Consider the following 14,180-nt stretch of genomic DNA (forward strand, 5'->3'; position numbering starts at 1 on the left):
CAAATAAGGACCAGAAGTGATAAATCGTGAGGATCTAACATTTCTGTTCTCATGGATTCTACCTGCACGAATTCCACTCCTACATAAGACCCTCCATAGTTTCAATGAAAATTAGTTTTTTCTGTTTGTTTCTTTTTTTTTATCTTACTTAGAACTGGTTCAGTCAGTTTGGAAGTTTGAAGCTTTTTTACTCTTCTGCTTCGCAATACCGAGATTGATTTACAGCAGAAAGTACATTGAAAGATACAATTGCAAAAAATAAATACATAAATAAAGCATAAAACACAAACATACCCAAGAAATATAAAAAAACTAACTTTTCAAAACATATTCAATATTAATACTCAAATAATTAAAAAAGATATGCATTTGCACATATACATATACTTCTGTCCATACATAAACAAAATATACATCCATTCACACACTTACATAAAGATAAAAAGTTTTGAAACAAAAAGGACCCTAGACATCCACTTTACATTCATTGAACAGGGTAATACCAAAACCAATAGTATAACTAGCATAATATTTTGTCCTTGCTTTGAATAATATCAAATTGCTTCTTTCCTAAAAGGCTAACCAATTATTTTTTATTTTTTTCACTCCTGGTTGATGTAAAAAGATCATGTAGCAGATGATTCGGTGCCATCTCTTGTATTAATGTGATGGCGACTTGCTCTCTCCGACCTTATAAATCATGTAGATGTTTTTATGTGTTAAAAATCTCTCAGTGATTCATTGTGCTCCCTTTTGCATGCTTTGGTTCTTTTATTTGTGATGTTTTTGGCTCACATTTAACAAAAACCCACCAATCTCAACAAATTAGAAAATGGTCACATGCAAATCAGCTTATCAACTCAAAACATCTGCAAAGGTTTCCTGAGCCTTCAGAATGATCTCTCTGTTTGGTTTGGAGCTTCTCCACCCTTCCTCCAGACTCCAGGACCTTGGTCTCCAAATGAAGTACAAAACTTGCTCTCATCTGAAAAGAAGTCTTTGGTCCACTGGGCAGCAGTCCACAAGTGGGTGCAAGTTTCTAGTTACATAACTGAAACAGTATATGCATACCGCAAAAGAGAAATGTAAATGGCTATGACAAAAATGTGGTCTTGTGTCATCAGCCTACATTCATTTCTGATTTTAGTGAATGCAAATAATACCTTATAGAAAGTACATAATACATGCAGAGTTCCTATACATTTTCAAAATCCCATACTTTTTAAGACTTTTCTGTAGATTTTCATATTTGACAGTGAAATACAAAATATTAAGGGTGTAACAATTAATAGTACAATTCACAATATTGAATTCACAATTTCATACTCTTACAATACTAAACTAGTGTTGTCACAGTGCCAATATTCAGTAGTTGGTATCAGTAAAACACCATTTACAATCATTGAAGATGTCTACTGCACAATGAATTTCTTATTTACATTGTGTTAATTTCATTTAAACTTATAAGACATGCATAAAAAAGTTTTAAAAAAAAAAGTACTTTTCATTTGCAAAATGATTAATCAAGAATGGAATTAAACTTAAAATCTGCCAAGCAAAGGGCAATGGTGACAGCTGAATAAAAACATAATTCTGCTCCGCTGAAAATGTATGATTATGTTTGACATGCTTTAAAACTGTCATGAAAAATACTAACATTTCTGTTCTGATGGATTCCACCTGCACGAATTCCACTCCTACATATGACCCTCCCTAGTTTCAATGAAATGTTTTTTTACAGTTTTAATCTTACTTAGAACCGGTTCAGTCCGTTTGGAAGTTTGAAGATTCTTTACTTTTCTGCTTCGCAATACTGAGATTGAATTATAGCAGAAAGTACACTAAAAGATAAAATTGCAAGAAAAAACTAAAAATACTAAAATACCCAGGAAATATAAAAAAACAAACCTTTCAAAACATATTCAATAATACTAATACAAAAAGTAATCCAAAAAAAGATATGCATTTGCACATACAGTACAGACCAAAAGTTTGGACACACCTTCTCATTCAAAGAGTTCTCTTTATTTTCATGACTATGACAATTGTAGAGTCACACTGATGGCATCAAAACTATGAATTAACAGATGTGGAATTATATATGGATTTATATACATAACAAAAAAGTGTGAAACAACTGAAAATATGTCATATTGTAGGTTCTTCAAAGTAGCCACCTTTTGCTTTGATTACTGCTTTGCACACTCTTGGCTTTCTCTTGATGAGCTTCAAGAGGTCGTCACCTGAAATGGTCTTCCAACAGTCTTGAAGGAGTTCCCCGAGAGATGTTTAGCACTTGTTGTCCCTTTTGCCTTCGGTCTGCGGTCCAGCTCACCCCTAAACCATCTGGATTGGGTTCAGGTCCGGTGACTGTGGAGGCCAGGTCATCTGGCGCAGCACCCCATCACTCTCCTTCTTGGTCAAATAGCCCTTGATGCCTTCAGTGTGACTCTACAATTTTCATAGTCATGAAAGTAAAGAAAACTCTTTGAATGAGAAGGTGTGTCCAAACTTTTGGTCTGTACAGTATATACATATATATCTGTCCATTCATAAACAAAATATACATCCATTTACACATGCACATGAATATAAAAAGTTTTGAAACATCTGCAAAAAGGACCCTAGGCATCCACTTTACATTCATTGAACAGATTAATACCAAAACCAATAGTATAACTAGCATAATGTTTTGTCCTTGCTTTGAACAATGTCAAATTTCTTTGCTTCCTAAAAGGCTTTGTTTTTGTTTTTTTGCCCCGGTTGATGTAAAAAGATCATGTAGCAGATGATTCGGTGCTATTTCTTGTATTAATGTGATGGCGACTTGCTCTCTCCGACCTTATAAATCATGTAGATGTTTTGATGTGTTAGAAAGTCTCTCAGTGATTTGTTGTGCTCCCTTTTGCATGCTTTGGTTGTTTTATTTGTGATGATTTTGGCTCACATTTAACAAAAACCCAATGTCAACAAATTAAAATATGGTGACATGCCGATCAGTGAAAGTCGTGACATTTGCCAAGTATGGTTACCCGTACACTGAATTGGTGCTCTGCATTTAACCCATGCAAGTGCACACACACAGCAGTGAGAAGTGAACACATCGTAAACACACACCTGGAGCAGTGGGCAGCTATAGATCCAGCGCCCGGGGAGCAACTGTGGGTTCAGTGCCTTGCTCAAGGACACTTCTGCCATTGGTATTGAGGGTGGAAGAGAGCACTGTTCATTCACTCCCTCCCACCTACAACTACTGCCAGCACCAAGACTCGAATCGGCAACCTTGTGGTAGCTAGTCCGGCTCTCTAACCATTAGGCCACAGCTGCCCCTAAAACTGTCCTGGCAGAGGTGGGATCAGCTAATCAACTCAAAACATCTGCAAAGGTTTCCTGAGCATTCAGAATGGTCTCTCAGTTGCTTTGGAGCTTCTCCACCCTTCCTCCAGACTCCAGGACCTTGGTCTCCAAATGAAATACAAAACTTGCTCTCATCTGAAAAGAGGACTTTGGACCACTTGGCAACAGTCCACCTGTAGGCTAAGTGGGTGCAAGTTTCTAGTTACATAACTGAAACAGTATATGCATACCGCAAAAGAGAAATGTAAATGGCTATGACAAAAATGTGGTCTTGTGTCATCAGCCTACATTCATTTCTGATTTTAGTGAATGCAAATAATACCTTATAGAAAGTACATAATACATACAGAGTTCCTATACATTTTCAAAATCCCATACTTTTTAAGACTTTTCTGTAGATTTTCATATTTGACACTGAAATACAAAATATTAAGGGTATAACTATTAAAAGTACGATTCACAATATTGAATTCACAATTTCATACTCTTACAATACTAAACTAGTGTTGTCACAGTGCCAATATTCAGTAGTTGGTATCAGTAAAACACCATTTACAATCATTGAAGATGTCTACTGCACAATGAATTTCTTATTTACATTGTGTTAATTTAATGGATGGATTCAAGAGAACCCTAATGCAAGCTTTTTGATATAAATTGTGGAGTTTGGAGCAGTACAGAAGTTTAATTTGAATGTTTGTTTTCATTTAGTTTAATTTCAACTTATAAGATATGCTAATTGTTTATTTAATTGCAAAAAAGAAAGTACTTTTCATTGCAAAATGATTAATCAGGAATGGAATTAAACTTAAAATCTGCCAAGCAAAGGGCAATGGTGACAGCTGAATAAAAACATAATTCTGCTCCGCTGAAAAGGTATGATTATGTTCGATATGCTTTCAGACTGTCATGAAAAAAAAACAAAAAAACATTTCTGTTCTCATGCATTCCACCTGCACGAATTCCACTCCTATATATGACCCTCCCTAGTTTCAATGAAAGGTTTTTTTTTTTTTTTTTTTTTTTTTTTTTTTTACAATTTTTATCCTACTTCTGGTTCAGTCCGTTTGGAAGTTTGAAACTTCTTTACTTTTCTGCTTCGCAATACTGAGATTGAATTATAGCAGAAAGTACGCTGAAAGATAAAATTGCAAGAAAAAAACAAAAAATACAAAATTACCCAAGTAATATAAAAAAACTAACCTTTCAAAACATATTCAATAATACTAATACAAAAAGTAATCCAAAAAAAGATATGCATTTGCACATGCACATGAACATAAAAAGTTTTGAAACATCTGCAAAAAGGACCCTAGACATCCATTTTACATTCATTGAACAGAGTAATACCAAAACCAATAGTATAACTAGTATAATGTTTTGTCCTTCCTTTGAATAATATCAAATTTCTTTGCTTCCTAAAAGGCTTTGTTTTTGTTTTTTTGCCCCGGTTGATGTAAAAAGATCATGTAGCAGATGATTCGGTGCTATTTCTTGTATTAATGTGATGGCGACTTGCTCTCTCCGACCTCATAAATCATGTAGATGTTTTGATGTGTTAGAAAGTCTCTCAGTGATTTGTTGTGCTCCCTTTTGCATGCTTTGGTTGTTTTATTCGTGATGATTTTGGCTCACATTTAACAAAAACCCAATGTCAACAAATTAAAATATGGTGACATGCCGATCAGTGAAAGTCGTGACATTTGCCAAGTATGGTTACCCATACTCGGAATTGGTGCTCTGCATTTAACCCATGCAAGTGCACACACACAGCAGTGAGAAGTGAACACATCATAAACATGTCACAAGGTGACGATCTTTAGGGGCGGAACCAAAATTCGGGAAGTTTGGTTCCGCCCGGAAGTGTTTCCGCCCGGACCGGAAAAACAGAACACCGGAACTTCCGGTAGCGCCGTAAGAGGGAAAATCAGGGAATTCGATGCACCTGTGCCTAGTTAGGGACAGCGGTTGGTGATTGGAGGATACGCTGGACAAGGCAGTACTTAAGGCCAAGTTATTTCACAGTCTGGGAGCTCTTTCTGGTGTGTGTGAAGCACTGTGTCGTGCCCGTCTTGGTGCGCTGCTGGTGGCTGTCTAACCCTTCCTCCCTCCCTCAGGCTGGAATTGTATGATTGTGAAGACATCGCGAACCTTAAAGGTTGAGAAATGAACGGATTATACGGCGAATTGAGACGACGTGAAAAAGGGGATTGGAAGCGGCATTGATGTGAGTACTAAGAGCAAGCCGAAAGTGCCCTGTATATTGACCTGGCGTTGTGTAGATCTCCCCAGGAGGAGGAGGGCGGCCCTACCCCTAATATAGCGTGGTGGGAGAGCCGAAGGAATACTTATTGAAGTAGTCACAACGACGACATCACTAGCTAGGCCGCATATTCCATCGCCAGATCCGAACCAAGCGAAGTGAAGGAAGACGGGTGTCCTTTTCGTACACTGAGTGTGGTGGGTGAGTCTTCGTGCTGTGAAAACCTATAATTTTGACGTGGTGCTGTATATTGCTCTGGGTTGCTGTGTATTGCCGTGTGTCCTGTCAGATAAACCCCCGCCTTCACGCACTCCGTCGCGGGAGGATAAGGAGACTGCTGGTTCTAGCCTAGTTCAGTACAGTATATGTTGTGAGCGTGCTTCAGATCTCCGGAGATAGCACGGTACGCTGTGTTCAGCCCAGAGGTGGGAGCTATTCAAAGCAAACTAACTGTGCTTTGTGTCCAATCTGATACCTGTGGAGAGAAAAGGAAAGAGAGAGTGAGTAACACAAGGAGCAACAGAGGAAACCTGTACTTACAGTACGCGGTGTTCAGCCCAGAGGTGAGAGTCATTCAAAGCAAACTAACTGTGCTATTGTGCCCAAGTTGATACCTGTGGAGAGAGAGTGAATAACACGAGGAGGAATAGAGCGAACCCTGTACTTTCAGTACGTTGTGTCCAGCCCAGAGGTGAAAGCCATCCAAAGCAGAGTAACTGTGTTTTGTGTCCAAGTTGATACCTGTAGAGAGGAGGAGAGAGAGTGGATAACGCGAGGAGAAATAGAGCGAAACCTGTACTTACAGTACGCTGTGTCCAGCCCAGAGGTGAGAGTCATTCAAAGCAAACTAACTGTGCTATTGTGCCCAAGTTGATACCTGTGGAGAGAAAAGGAGAGAGAGAGAGTGAATAACACGAGGAGGAATAGAGCGAACCCTGTACTTACAGTACGTTGTGTCCAGCCCAGAGGTGAAAGCCATCCAAAGCAGAGTAACTGTGTTTTGTGTCCAAGTTGATACCTGTAGAGAGGAGGAGAGAGAGTGGATAACGCGAGGAGAAATAGAGCGTAACCTGTACTTACAGTACGCTGTGTCCAGCCCAGAGGTGAGAGCCATTCAAAGCAAACTAACTGTGCTATTGTGCCCAAGTTAATACCTGTGGAGAGAAAAGGAGAGAGAGTGGGTAACACGAGGAGAGACCGAGGAAACCTGTACTTATGCCGCTGCCTGTGGAGAAAGAGAAAGCGAGTGAGCACCCAAGGAACGAACTGGGTGAACCAGTACTTACTGTGAGCTGCAATCAGCGAAGAGGTGAGAGCAAAACCAAGCCGAATTAACTGTGCCTTTGCGTCCCAGCCGTTGCCTGTGGAGGAAGAGAAAGAGAGTGAGCACCCCGAGAACGAACTGTGTGAACCAGTACTTACCGTGAGTTGTATTCAGCGAAGAGGAGGAAGAAGGAGGGCGCTACGGATACCTAAGACTCTGGCCGGGCCCGAGTCCCACGCCCCGGATCCCCGTGGCCCCCTTGCTCCCTGACCTCTTCCCGGCCATAGCCCACCTGGAGGGCCGAGTCAGAGTTTAGTTTTAATTGCCCTTTCCCTATTCCCTAAGCTATTTTTAAATATTTAAATAAAGATTGTTTTATCACTTGTTCTCGTGGTGTTTGGCCATTGGGTTGGCTTTGGGGACCTCCTCGAGGTGGAAGTTGAGAAGGGGTGTGGCTTAGTCAAAGCATAGCCGCCCCTGGGTGTGACAAACACACACCTGGAGCAGTGGGCAGCTATAGATCCAGCGCCCGGGGAGCAACTGTGGGTTCAGTGCCTTGCTCAAGGACACTTCTGCCATTGGTATTGAGGGTGGAAGAGAGCACTGTTCATTCACTCCCTCCCACCTACAACTACTGCCAGCACAGAGACTCGAACCAGCAACCTTGTGGTAGCTAGTCCGGCTCTCTAAGCATTAGGCCACAGCTACCCCTAAAACTGTCCTGGCAGCGGTGGGATCAGCTAATCAACTCAAAACATCTGCAAAGGTTTCCTGAGCCTTCAAAATGGTCTCTGTTTGGTTTGGAGCTTCTCCACCCTTCCTCCAGACTCCAGGACCTTGGTCTCCAAATGAAATACAAAACTTGCTCTCATCTGAAAAGAGGACTTTGGACCACTTGGCAACAGTCCACCTGTAGGCTAAGTGGGTGCAAGTTTATAGTTACATAACTGAAACCGTATATGCATACCGTAAAAGAGAAATGTAAATGGCTATGACAAGAATGTGGTCTTGTATCATCAGCCTACATTCATTTCTGATTTTAATGAACGCAAATAATACCTTATAGAAAGTACATAATACATACAGAGTTCCTATACATTTTCAAAATCCCATACTTTTTAAGACTTTTCTGTAGATTTTCATATTTGACAATGAAATACAAAATATTAAGGGTATAACTATTAAAAGTACGATTCACAATATTGAATTCACAATTTCATACTCTTACAATACTAAACTAGTGTTGTCTCAGTGCCAATATTCAGTAGTTGGTATCAGTAAAACACCATTTACAATCATTGAAGATGTATACTGCACAATGAATTTCTTATTTACATTGTGTTAGTTTATTGGATGGATTCAAGAGAACCCTAATGCAAGCTTTTTCATATAAATTGTGGAGTTTGGAGCAGTACAGAAGTTTAATTTGAATGTTTGTTTTCATTTAGTTTAATTTCAACTTATAAGATATGCTAATTTTTTATTTAATTGCAAAAAAGAAAGTACTTTTCATTGCAAAATGATTAATCAGGAATGGAATTAAACTTAAAATCTGCCAAGCAAAGGGCAATGGTGACAGCTGAATAAAAACATAATTCTGCTCCGCTGAAAATGTATGATTATGTTCGATATGCTTTCAAACTGTCATGAAAAATACTGTTTGTATTTTATTAGGGGATACCCTAAATGCGGTGAGCTTGTAACACGATAGAAAAATCCCTGCAAGCGGTTAGAGAAAGCGAAATCAAATCGCCAAATTTCCGAACCACAGCCCTTTTAATCGTGACGTCTTACTAATCTTACAAAGGTTTAGCTAATGAATATTAATTAGATCATTTTTTACGTTGCTTGGAATTTGTACTATAGAGTCCCACTTTAATTCATATTCATGTAACAGCACTAGCCAATAAGATAACGAACATTACATAACTCTATTCATATTCATGTTTCCGGTCTTTTTTTTTTATGTTTCCGGTCTTCACTCTTTGTAAATTCCCCTTAGGGGCGTCACTATGCTCGTACTTAAATGGTGTCCCACCCTCGTTGCTTAGTACTCATTTATTTGCTTCGTCCAAGGGCGGAACGGAAAGAGGCTTTTCGTGTTACAGAAGTAGATGTTCTTTCATCACCGAGGTAAGCAGACGATAACTAATCGCTAATGCTAACGATAGTGCGCTGTTTTTAAAGGTTAAGCTCGAAGTGCGACTGTGCTCTCTGATGCGGCCTCCTTTCGAATGCTTTGATCGTGCCGAAATTGATCGCAAATGGAGAAAAGTGAAAGCTTTCCAATCCAATGTTTAACACACGGACTTGTCAAACCGAAACCACGTAAACCTGCTCGTGTTACCGTTGAGTGCCATGAGGATGCCATGTGTGATCTTTGCTGTTAGTAGTAAACCTTTTACAGCATAAACTTGCGCGTGTATATATATATATATATATATATATATATATATATATATATATATATATATATATATATATATATATATATATATATATATATATATATTTGTATAAAGACGAAGACAGTTTTTTCTTCTTCTGAAGAATAATAATTATGAATAATAACATGCATACATTATGTTCTGCCATTAGCAGGCAAAACAAATGCATTGTATAGAGACATACACAATAATTATATATATATATATATATATATATATATATATATATATATATATATATATATATATATATATATATATATATATATATATATATCTATCTGTATACAATGCATTCATATTATTATTCAGAAAAAGGAAAAAAAATATTAACAGGACCGGTTGAGCATCGTGAAAGCTCCTTATGTTATACATTAGATTTAAAGAAAGTTGTAATGTAGGATGGAAAGTTATTTCAATGCTGCATAACTGTAATTTACTTAGTTCGAATGCTAAGCAATAAAATGACATTAGCAGAAAAAAAAAGTCCTGCACGTTTTGCACCGCAAATGGTTGCCAGGTTTTCAAAACAAACACGCCCAATTGTTACTCAAAACTAGTCCCACCGCTTTTCGAAGGGGGTCCCCCGATAAAAATCGCTTTCCGGGGGTACTTTTTTTTTCTTCCGGACGTGGTTCCCCTCGCATTCCAGGGGATAGCTATCGCGTTATTGGTGTCGTTTCAACCCGCAGACATAAAAACAACCCGCCGCAATAGTCCAGTTGGCAACACTGCCAGGACATCTTTTGCGTAGAAAGGTGTGGTAATGTCACTGATTGTCATGCTCCTGTCAAGAGGTGACGACACAAGGCGCAGTCATTCCACTTGTTTAAATAAAAGTTACACAAGAGACTTAATTTGTAATGTCCATGATGTACAACCACATGATTAAGTTGGACGAAGCAGTTTCTAAATGTTCTTGAGAAGTGGGAAGCAGGCGGGTGGGGATTATATCAGAATCGCCTTCCACATGCGAGACTTGGGTCTCTGCAGAGCAAAAGTGGGGGTTAATCACCTTGTGGGTGTTTTCAAAGTGCTGGGTTTCTTAACCATGCAATCAAAATGTTCCCCTTACCCAACCCCACCCTTAAACCTAAACACCCTGATCTGGTAATTCCCAATACCACATTCCGGAGGCGCTGTTCACATGTGACTGACCATGCCTCTGTCTCTTAAAGCGACAGGAACCCTGAATAACGCTCCCGGATTAAATGTTTGGATTTTTAAAAAAAAAACATTCCTAGCATTGCATTCCTAGTTCAGGACCGTAGAAATCTATTGAACATGTGTCAGTCAGCCGCGGCGATACCATTGGGCCAGGCCCACCCATTTTATTTTAATTGGCCCATCCAGTTTTCTGGAGGCCCACCTACAATAAAAATTCTGGCGCCTCTACTAATGTCAGTGGTGGATATGAATCATGCACAAGCATTTGTGTAAACCCAACACACACAGGCGGTTTTACGGAAGCTGTGGAATGTTCTGCTCAGCCCATCAGGTTCACAATGTCCTGGTGATAATAGACCATTGTTGTGGGAATGTCACATGACCTCATTTTAAACAGGGTTTCTAAACAAGATAAAGATTTAAGAACTTTGCAATAATTGCACAAAATTGAGTATTATTGCTCAAACTCGTCTGACCTTATTGATCTGAGCAAGCACGTCAGAAAATTAACAGCCAGCCTTAACAATTAAGTGTTTATATTTTGTTGGTGTTCTTTATTTACTGAAAATTGTAAAATTGTGACATATTTTTTTTTCAAATATAATTTCTGCCTGTGATCCAAAGCTAAATTTGCATTATCATTACTGTCTTTAGTGTCACATGATCCTTCAGAAATCATTCTAACATGCTGATTTGTTGCTCAAAACATTTCTCATTCTAGTTGAAAACAGTTGTCCTGCTTGCTATTAATTGATGGTAACTGAGCAACAAATCAGTATATTAGAATAGTTTCTGAAGGATCATGTGACACTGTTATAAGATTTCAAAGTATTTACTGTATTTTTCATCAAATAAATTTAGCATTGGTCAGTGTGAGATACTTATTTCTTAATTATTCCAACATTTTGACTGCTATTGTATACATGTATTTAATTTTTGACACTTTTTTTTTCTTTCTTCTTTTTACAAACATTTGGTTACAGCAACAATGGCATGCTCAAGTCAAGATGGTGAAATAGAAGCTGATAATGCATGGTCATCCATGCCTAATCGCGTGAGTTCCTTCCAGTGCTTCCCTCGATCTGAAGAATTTTCAGCCAAGCGGCTGGCCCGGGCAGGCTTTTATTTCACAGGTCAGGCAGACAGGGTGTGCTGTTTTAGCTGCCATGCGTCATTGGAGGACTGGAACAAAGAGGACGCCCCACTGAAGAGACATCAGCAAGCATCTCCCAACTGCAGGTTCCTCAGCTGTGCTCATGGTTTGAGAGCCTCCGACTGCACTCAAAGCCCTGTTTATGACGAAGAGGCCGAAGCCATGGAGTTCCAGCTCCGCACCGGAGCGGTGGTGGATCAGACCATTTATCCCGCTGTGGCACACATGAAGAGTGAGGAAGCTCGGCTGAATACTTTCAGTGATTGGCCTGCAGATGCTCCGGTTCAGCCTGAAGACCTGGCAGCAGCAGGGATGTATTACTTAGGAACAAATGACAAAGTGAAATGCTTTTGCTGTGGGCAACAGCTGGAAGGATGGGAGCCAGGAGATGAAGCCTGGGGTGAACATGCAAAGCACTATCCAAACTGCTTCTTCATCTTGGGCCACGATGTGGGCAATGTGCCGCTGACAACACCTAGTCCCAGGGTAAATGGACAGAAAGCCTCTGTGGAGACTTTTGAGGGGCGTCTTGAAAGCTTCAGAGGTAGACAGCATCCCATAGACCCTGAGAGACTGGCCAGAGCTGGTTTCTACAGCACAGGTAACTACAGTTATGTCTCTCCAAGCTTATTCAGTTACTGGATAAACTAATTATATATACACACACACACACACACACACACACACACACACACACACATTAAAAATGTGAACAAACTGTTGTGTTGTTTGGTCGTAAAGGAAAACAGGACCATGTGCTCTGCTTCAAATGTGGAGGAGGACTGAAGGGGTGGAGTCCTGATGAAGACCCTTGGGAAGAGCATGCAAGGAACTATCCAGGGTAAACTGCTTTTTCGTATACACTGAAGTATATTTGCATGTTCACTGCAAAATTTAATGTGATATTCAGACTGCTCTTTTCTTTTCTAATTCATACTTTAAAATTCATACTTCTTGCCTTTTTTGATTGAAATTTCCTTAATCCTTCCCGATACCTAAATAAAAAAACACTCTTGAATCTATAAAATTTCTCAGTATATATTTTAGATATTGATCATGTAAGGCAAGCATTAACAATAGTGAAAAATGTGGTGCCTAATTGTGAAATTCTTATAATTGACCCTCAGCTGCAGTTTCCTTCTGGCAGAAAAAGGAAGAGAATATGTCAACAGCATGCAGCTGAGATATCCAACAGGAGACCATTCTCATTCAGTGAGTCTTTGCTTTACACGATTAAGTGTACTTAATAGAATGTGTTGAATGGATAGAATGAATGTAATCCTTTTATTCTGATAGAAATCGTGTGTGTTATATGTAGTCTTACATGTGTGTAATTTACCTTTACAGAGACCGAGTCAGAATGGTTTTTCAAGTCACGAGAAAGGTACGTTTTTCTGAGTTTTATTTACTTTCAAACCCAATGAAGTCTGATGGCTTTGCTTTGTTTTTCTTGAAATGTAAATTAAGATAATTTTAGGTTTTTATCAAATTACTTAAAAAAAAGTACATCCATGCCTTTAACCTGCAAATGTTGCAACTTTTGGAACCCAAAATTGTTACTTGAATAAATCATACTCTTAAAAATAGCTTGCCAAACATTGTGGAGCTTGACCGCTTTCAAAACTTCATAAAATAAGACTTGTTGTTTTAATCTTGCATTTTGTTTCTTAAATATTTTCTGTAGAGGACCCCATGACGAAACTTGAGAAACTCCAGATGGAGAAACTCTGTAAAGTCTGCATGGACGGTGACATTAACATCGTCTTGATTCCCTGTGGACACCTGGTCACCTGTCAGAAATGCTCTGAACCCCTGAACAAGTGTCCCATCTGCTGTGCCGCCATCACGCAGAAGATCAAGACCTACAGTGCCTAAAAGACACCGAAGCCAACACTCCAAAGAAGTGCTGATGCTTGTTGAATGTAATTCCTAAAATTGCACAGGTGTATCATATCAAAACTGTGTGCATGTTTATATATATGTAAACATGTAGATGTATTAAACTATGATAGTTATATTGTTTTATTTTTTCATTAAGATTTTAAAATAACAACTTCTACATGGATGTTTGGTTTTGATCAAGGCTGGGTGCACACTACATAATTTAACATGTAATATATTACAGAAGAGATGAAATTTAACATGTAAAATATCACAGAATAAGACCTCTTGAATGCTTTGTCATACCTCCCATTTAAATGCTTCCCTGAATTACAGTTGAGATTCCATGTTAATAAGCATATGTGGACTACTTTTTATGAAGATTTTCAAATTTCGATACAATCATGTTTTACACCTTCTATTTGAATATTCATTTATTTCTTGTAGAATAATTGTTTGAAGACTTTTAATCAAGGTTAATTTAAACTTTGCCAGTCCAAATTAGTTTTTCTTCTGATACTTTTCTGTTGTTGTAATTCCTTTTAATAATGTAATATCATTTTTATTTGTTAAAATGACAATAAAGTTGGAGTTCACAGTGGATCTTTTCTCTTCCATTTTATCTGTCAAGTTTTTAAATTCATAAAC

At 38.6% G+C, this 14,180-nt stretch overlaps 1 protein-coding gene across 1 annotated transcript; it reads left to right on the forward strand.

The window, feature by feature from the left end:
- Nucleotides 1-8,832: 8,832 nt before the first annotated feature.
- Nucleotides 8,833-14,133, forward strand: LOC113114190 (E3 ubiquitin-protein ligase XIAP-like). Its single transcript, XM_026280994.1, has 6 exons — nucleotides 8,833-9,017; nucleotides 11,482-12,252; nucleotides 12,393-12,492; nucleotides 12,779-12,863; nucleotides 12,999-13,035; nucleotides 13,336-14,133. The coding sequence occupies exons 1-6, from the start codon at nucleotides 8,999-9,001 to the stop codon at nucleotides 13,524-13,526; spliced, it is 1,203 nt and encodes a 400-aa protein (XP_026136779.1). The 5' UTR covers nucleotides 8,833-8,998; the 3' UTR covers nucleotides 13,527-14,133.
- The last annotated feature ends 47 nt before the right edge of the window (nucleotides 14,134-14,180 follow it).

Source organism: Carassius auratus, chromosome 14 (genome assembly GCF_003368295.1).
Source record: "Carassius auratus strain Wakin chromosome 14, ASM336829v1, whole genome shotgun sequence".
In the NCBI taxonomy this organism is placed as follows: domain Eukaryota; kingdom Metazoa; phylum Chordata; class Actinopteri; order Cypriniformes; family Cyprinidae; genus Carassius; species Carassius auratus.

Excerpts from the sequence above, each read along its gene's own strand:
- LOC113114190 (XM_026280994.1), top strand. Across the intron at positions 12,864-12,998 it reads CAGGAGACCATTCTCATTCA|AGACCGAGTCAGAATGGTTT; the intron begins GTGAGTCTTTGC and ends TTACCTTTACAG. Across the intron at positions 13,036-13,335 it reads TTTTTCAAGTCACGAGAAAG|AGGACCCCATGACGAAACTT; the intron begins GTACGTTTTTCT and ends TATTTTCTGTAG.